We start from the raw sequence: 5,919 nt of genomic DNA on the forward strand, positions 1-5,919 counted from the left end.
AAAAAAGTTCCAATGGACAAATGAATGAGTGAATGGGTTAAGATGTAGCTCCATTCAGTCCCAAGTAAGGAAAGGTGGGGGTTGAGGTTGCCTCAAAACAGGCATGTTAGAGCTTTTCATTCTGGGGAAAAGATGGTTTCCAAGCAGAGCGTCACCTCTACCAGGAGTTCCCTGGACTCATGTTAGTTAACCTGTTTTGGAATACCGCAGTGAAAGAGGTGCTCCTTGCCTAATCAGAGGCTGTTGAATGACCATAGGTGGATGGAGCTACACTGGAAGGCATTTATCTACTACATTTTCTTTGTAGGCAAGGAACCAAGGTGACACAGAAGTTGCTAGGCCCTTTTCCAGTCTAATCTCTCCCAAACTGGCACAGCTTCCCCACCCATTCTCGTAACCTGCCCAGGCCTGTCGTTGCTGCCTGGGAGCCAAGGCTCCTCCCCAAACATAAACTTGAAGATCTTGTAGACCCCACAGGCCAGGCTCCTCACCCATTCTGCTGTGCCACATCCTCTGTGGAACAAGGCTGGTGTCAGGAAACCAGCCTTCTCCTATGGCCTCCTACTCTGAGGATCCAGGGCTCCTACCCTGCAGGTCCTGTGACATGGTTTTCCGCTCCTGGGCCCTGTTGGCCAGCCACACTCAGCACTTCTGCATTGGCCGCCTGACCCCGGAGATGACTCTTGGAACAAAGCCATCTTCTGAATCAGCGGACATTGTGGTAAAGTGTTGCACCCCTGTGGCCACCGGTGGGAATTGCAGCAAGCCTGGACTCCGGGTTCCATATCTTAGCAACTTTTGTCCGCAGGCTGTTTCACAAGAATTCCAGGGCCACTCAGACCAGGAGGCCAGCAGACCTGCCCTAAAGAGGTTAAGAGAAGAGGTACCCACCCACCCACCCTGCTTGCCTCTCCAGGGTTACTAATTTGGAACCTCCCCTCACATGTGGATTATACAAGGGAAAGGTTGCCCCCACTTGCTAATCCCTGATTACTGGTCCCCAGGTGCAGTGTTTGCGGCTGGCCCTACAAGAAATGCAGCCATGGGTGGTAGAGGGCCCTTCCTCCAAGGCTGCAGGGAGCCCTGGCAAACGGCTGCAGGAACTATGTGCTACTCATGCCAGGCGTATGGCCCAGAATGAAGCACGTGGCCGTGCCCTGGAGCAGCGTAGAGCAGGTGAGGGAGAATGGGGAGCCAAGGACCCTCTGTCACCAGGCCAAACTCATTCTAACTGGGTCTGTTCATCCTCAGAGCTGAACCTGCACCTCCAAGGTGTGGCCCGACCCTCAGGCGGGATACCCCGCCTCTTAGGCCTGGAGCGTGAACTTCGTGGACTCCAGGCTGAGGCCAATTGGACCCGGGGAGCTCTAGAGGTGTTGGGGACACGTGTTCAAGAGCTGAAGGCCCAGATAGGGTAAGACTCTCACAGAGCGTTTGGAGATGGGCTGTAGCAGGTTGCTGAGCTTCCCTGACATCGCCTCCTCTCCCAGGATACAGTCAAGCTCCCAGCCAGACTCTGGGCTCTGTTGGCCTGTGCTGCAAGCCAGCGCAAGAAACCTGGTTGCTGAGATTGGGTGAGGATGACTGCACAGGGCATACAGGAAGGACAGTGCGGTTTATTTCTGTTAAGATTTTCAATCTTCCCCACATATGCTTCCTTAGGGCCCTACATGAGGCTTATGTGCGAGGCGGGGGCCAAGACCCTGGTGTTCTGAGCAAGATATGGCAGTTACAAGCAGAGGCATCAGCCCTGGAGCTACAGCGCACTCGGAACCGCAGGGGTGAGCTAGAGATTCCTACCTGGAGGCCCTCCCAGTGGCAGTGGCCTTAGTACTAGGCAGAGAAAAGGCTGGCCAGGTGGGTGGGAGGCCTCATTGGCTTGGGAGCCACTTGTGCAAATGCCCTAAGGCTGGAAACCTGTGGTAACTAGCTAGAATCTGAATTGCCAAGTCTAGGTTTGTCCAGAGAGTTGCTCTGGGCTGAGGTGACAAGTCAGACTTACTCATTGCAGAAAAGGCCAGTGCCACCTCAAGTCAGCTTCTGATATTGGAAACAGAAAACCAGCACCTGGAGGCAGCAATCCTGGCACTGCAGATGCAAAGGGGCTTGGGCCTAGATCCTTGGGGTAAGTGCACACCCCAATTTGAGCCATCCTAACAGTTCAGAAAGGGATGGAGGGCTCCTGTGTGGTAAGGCCTGGGTTTGTACCATTAGTTCGAGTCCATACACATATCCATGTGTCTGTGCATGTGTCCCTTGACTTAGCTCAGTTACCAGCAAGAGGATGCCCTAACTCTTAAATGTTCCTAGGAACTGCTGGTGCGCAACTCCTGCAGAAAGGGGCAGATGCTCCAATCCTCCCTCCACCAGTAGTGCCCCTATTGCCACCACCACCAGGCTCCACAAACTTCCAGTCCTTTCGCAGTTTTTTGAAAAAGGTGATAACCATAGTGGATAGGGTGGGCAGTGGGATATTTTAGCATCAGCTTTGCTCTGTGCATTTGGGAGAGGGCACATGCCATTAGAACACTTCCTGGAGGAGTCAACTCCTGCCCACAGCCACAACTCACTGGAACCATGACCAGAAACCTGGGCCTGGATGCATCTGTTCTCCCTGCATCTGATGTGCTGGGCCCTGCACCTTATGACTCTGGGTAAGGCCTTCTTCTTCCTTGGTCATCCTCTTTGACTTAGCTACTAGCTACTAATTGTTAAGGAGATCTGGGAGCACTGTGGTTGGAACTGACAGGGTGGAGGGAGGCTGTTTACAGTGTTTGTGCTTAAGATTTCTGTCCATTAGGGCTGGCCTGGTCATTTTCTATGACTTCCTGCAAGGACTTGAGGCTTCTTGGATTTGGGTGCAGCTAATAACTGCCTTGACCCGAGATGGACAGGATACAGGAGGTGCCACAGCAATGCCCCCAGCCCTCTGCTTACCCCCACCTTTGACTCCTGGCCCCACAGGCAACTGTGCCATCCTTGCCAGCAGGCAGCCTGTACCCAGGTCAGTAGGTGGGGCTCACAACTTTGTTGCTCTTGGCCAGTTAAGGTTTGCCCTTCATTGTTTCCTAGTGTTTATGCAAGGGACACTGACTTAAACAGCAGAAGTAGGAAGAGATTTTAGCTCTGGCTTCTGATACCTCTTTGCGGTTATTCTACAGATTGCCCCCATCACCACTGGTGTCCTTGGTCTGTGAGCTACAGGCCTGGCAAGGGCTCCCAGGGGTTAGGACACCACAGCCAAAGGCTTGGGTCTCATTGGCACTGTTTGATCAAGATCAGAGGGTACTAAGTGGCCACTGGCGCCTCCTACTTCGGCCCCTTCCTCAGGACTCCAGCCTCAGCCTTGGGCACAGTGGAATTCCCCAGGTGAGTGTGGAGGCTGGGGCTGGGTATGCCCTAAGGTACAAATGGAGTTACCTTTACCCCTTCCCCAGGCAGGCCAAGCTGAGCTCTTTCTGCGACTGGTAAATGCAAGAGATGCAGACGTCCAGATGTTGGCAGAGATCAATCCAGCTTTTGCCCACCAGTACCAGTACCCACCACTGGTGAGCACTCAACTAAAGCTACCTACAGCACAAGTGTAATTGGAATGGTTTAAGCTGTAGCCAGCTTTTAACCATTATTTGCCAGTCTCAACCAGCTATTTTCTGTGCATTCACTCAATCTTCATATTTCCTAGAGAGGTAACACAAAGCTAGAAGTTACAGTGAAACAAGCTAAGCTTACCTTTTTAACTCAAGAAACTGCTCTTCTGGTTGAAAACCTGTCTTATGTTCCACAGGTATCCACCTCATCTTCACTGAAGGCTACTACCCCTAAAGTTGGCTGTACTGATTCACTGCCTCCTGCAGAAGAGCCCTTTCGTGGCATGAAGGACAAAGATGAGGGGTTTGGGCCCTCACCACAGCTCTGACCCAGACCCACCAGGTTTCAGAGCCAAGGTGAATGCGACACTTCCAAATGTGCAGCTTTACTCCCTTCTGACCTGGGGACTAAGGCAAATAAACAGCAATGAGCTCCAACCTCAGCCTTACCACTCCCCTAAGTATTAGCCTTTCTGTACTTGTTTTCCTTTGGTAAAAGATTGAAAATTAAATGAATCATACAAACATTGGCTGGCAATTTTTGTGAAAGGTTTAGACTAAGTCTTGCTAAACCCAGCTTTATTGCCTAACTTCAGTCAAATCCCAGCTTCAAGACTCCTGCCCAGCTTTCCATTCACGAAGTCCCTATGAGTGGAACTCCTAGCTAGGGCTTTAGCCCAGGGCAGGCCCTCAGCCCAGCTCTGACCCAGACAATGTTTCAGACAAATACAAATACTGAACTTTTCTACTGGGCCTAGGCCCAGATCCAACCTCAGCAATGAAAGTGAAGGTCCTAGGGATCAACATGTCATGCCATGAAAGTCTTATACATCATACCACCCCTAAATAAAGAGAAAAGCCTCAGGACGTGGAATGTACAACACGGCATTTTTACGGAGGAAGTTCCAAGTCAGCTTAAGCTAGATTCTGCAGGCAGGAGTTAGTGACCAGCCCAGAAAGATTTTCTCTTGTATTATTTTGAAGGAAAAAAAAGAAAGCTAAAAAAATGACTTCATTCAGTGGATGTGAGCACTGAATTGTTTGGAATTCATATCTGAATACTGCCTGGCCCATAGCTCTAGTGAAGAGGTGTTTGGCCGACTTGTGGAGTCATTTCTCAACACAAGGCCCTATACCCTGGACATCTGAGAGCATACCCAGTGGATAGCATTGGTACGAGTACTCTGACCACTGTATAACACCCAGAACTACTGAGCCAGCTTTTGGTTAATTTCACATTATATAATAAAATACTCCAGGCACCTCAGGATCCAACAACAAAGTCTTTAAGCATAATTCCAGACCAGGAACCTTTTATTAGTTATCTTTGAGAATTTAAAACTTCAGACAGTAACAATTCCAAGTGTTGATATATTTCAACCTTCCTTTACAGAAAAAATATATATATAACTCCTCCACAAATTCTTCCAATCAACAAGTGTCCATCATGTTCCACCCTCCTTCCCAGAGAAGTCACTTTTCCAGTTCAACACATTGTTTTTCTCAATCTCCTGCCCCAAGTTTGCTTCACAATGCTTTCCAGGTCAAAATAATGGCCATAGATGGAGACAGAGTGAACAGAAGACAAAAAGGGCCCAGGGTCTGCTTCACAGTCAAGGTCCATCATCCATTTTCAGCACCAAGCAGCAAGATCTTCATCAAATCTTGTGTGTAGGGACAGACAGCACCACCAAGAGTTTGCATGACTGCTGAGTTCAGTCAAATATGTGACAGCAAAAATATAGCACCGATGAAAGATGAAGGGCCCACGGCCTCACATGCAAATTATAACCTCCACAGTAGACTGGAGCTGAGATTACAACTTCTAAGAAATCAATACAGAGAGGAGGGAAAAGAAATCACAAAATTTTGGCCACATTATAAACCTAGAGTGCCAAGACATGGACTTAGCCAATATTTAAGAAAAAAAAAAAAAAAAACATCAAAACCTCAACCTTTTTACCATCTTTATTGAAGTTATACAAAAAGAATCCCCAAAAGTGAAAAAATACATTATATACAAAAACACTTTTCCCCTGGGAGGAAGGCTCTATTCCCGCTCTCAACATGCAGTGGTCTCGACAGCAGCTCCTGCCTCCATTGTGCCCTCCGCTGCAGCGCAGCTGTTGGCTTGTTTCTCAGCCTCCTCCTCCATGCTTTCTGAAACTTTTTTCCACTGGGGACTGCATCCCCGCTGCCTCCATTGACTTCCAGCTCTTGTTTGACTTTCTTTGCATCATCTTTCCGGGGACTCTCGTCCTCTGGTTTCCTCTTCTTTCTCACAAGGTGGGAAATATCAGTCACACAATTTGATGAGGAAGCACCATCTGTT

At 49.2% G+C, this 5,919-nt stretch overlaps 2 protein-coding genes across 2 annotated transcripts in view; one reads left to right on the top strand and one right to left on the bottom strand.

Annotated features, from left to right (window-relative positions):
* The first annotated feature begins 485 nt into the window (after positions 1-485).
* Positions 486-4,111, top strand: Ccdc17 (coiled-coil domain containing 17). Its single transcript, XM_023724247.1, is given in 14 exon segments — positions 486-721; positions 809-883; positions 1,005-1,176; positions 1,252-1,414; positions 1,491-1,574; positions 1,663-1,781; positions 2,012-2,125; positions 2,311-2,438; positions 2,560-2,654; positions 2,801-3,004; positions 3,162-3,369; positions 3,438-3,548; positions 3,785-3,889; positions 3,891-4,111. Coding segments are annotated over 14 exon segments (1,911 nt in total). The 5' UTR covers positions 486-553; the 3' UTR covers positions 4,056-4,111.
* A 784-nt stretch (positions 4,112-4,895) lies between these two features.
* The window catches only part of Nasp (nuclear autoantigenic sperm protein), a 12,991-nt gene continuing 11,967 nt past the window's right edge, over positions 4,896-5,919 (bottom strand). Inside the window, exon 13 of the mRNA XM_023724246.1 lies at positions 4,896-5,753. Within this exon, the coding sequence (XP_023580014.1) occupies positions 5,650-5,753 (104 nt within the window). The 3' untranslated portion in view covers positions 4,896-5,649. The remainder of the gene's footprint in view (positions 5,754-5,919) is intronic.

Source organism: Octodon degus, unplaced genomic scaffold, assembly GCF_000260255.1.
Source record: "Octodon degus isolate 3935 unplaced genomic scaffold, OctDeg1.0 scaffold00107, whole genome shotgun sequence".
NCBI lineage: Eukaryota > Metazoa > Chordata > Mammalia > Rodentia > Octodontidae > Octodon > Octodon degus.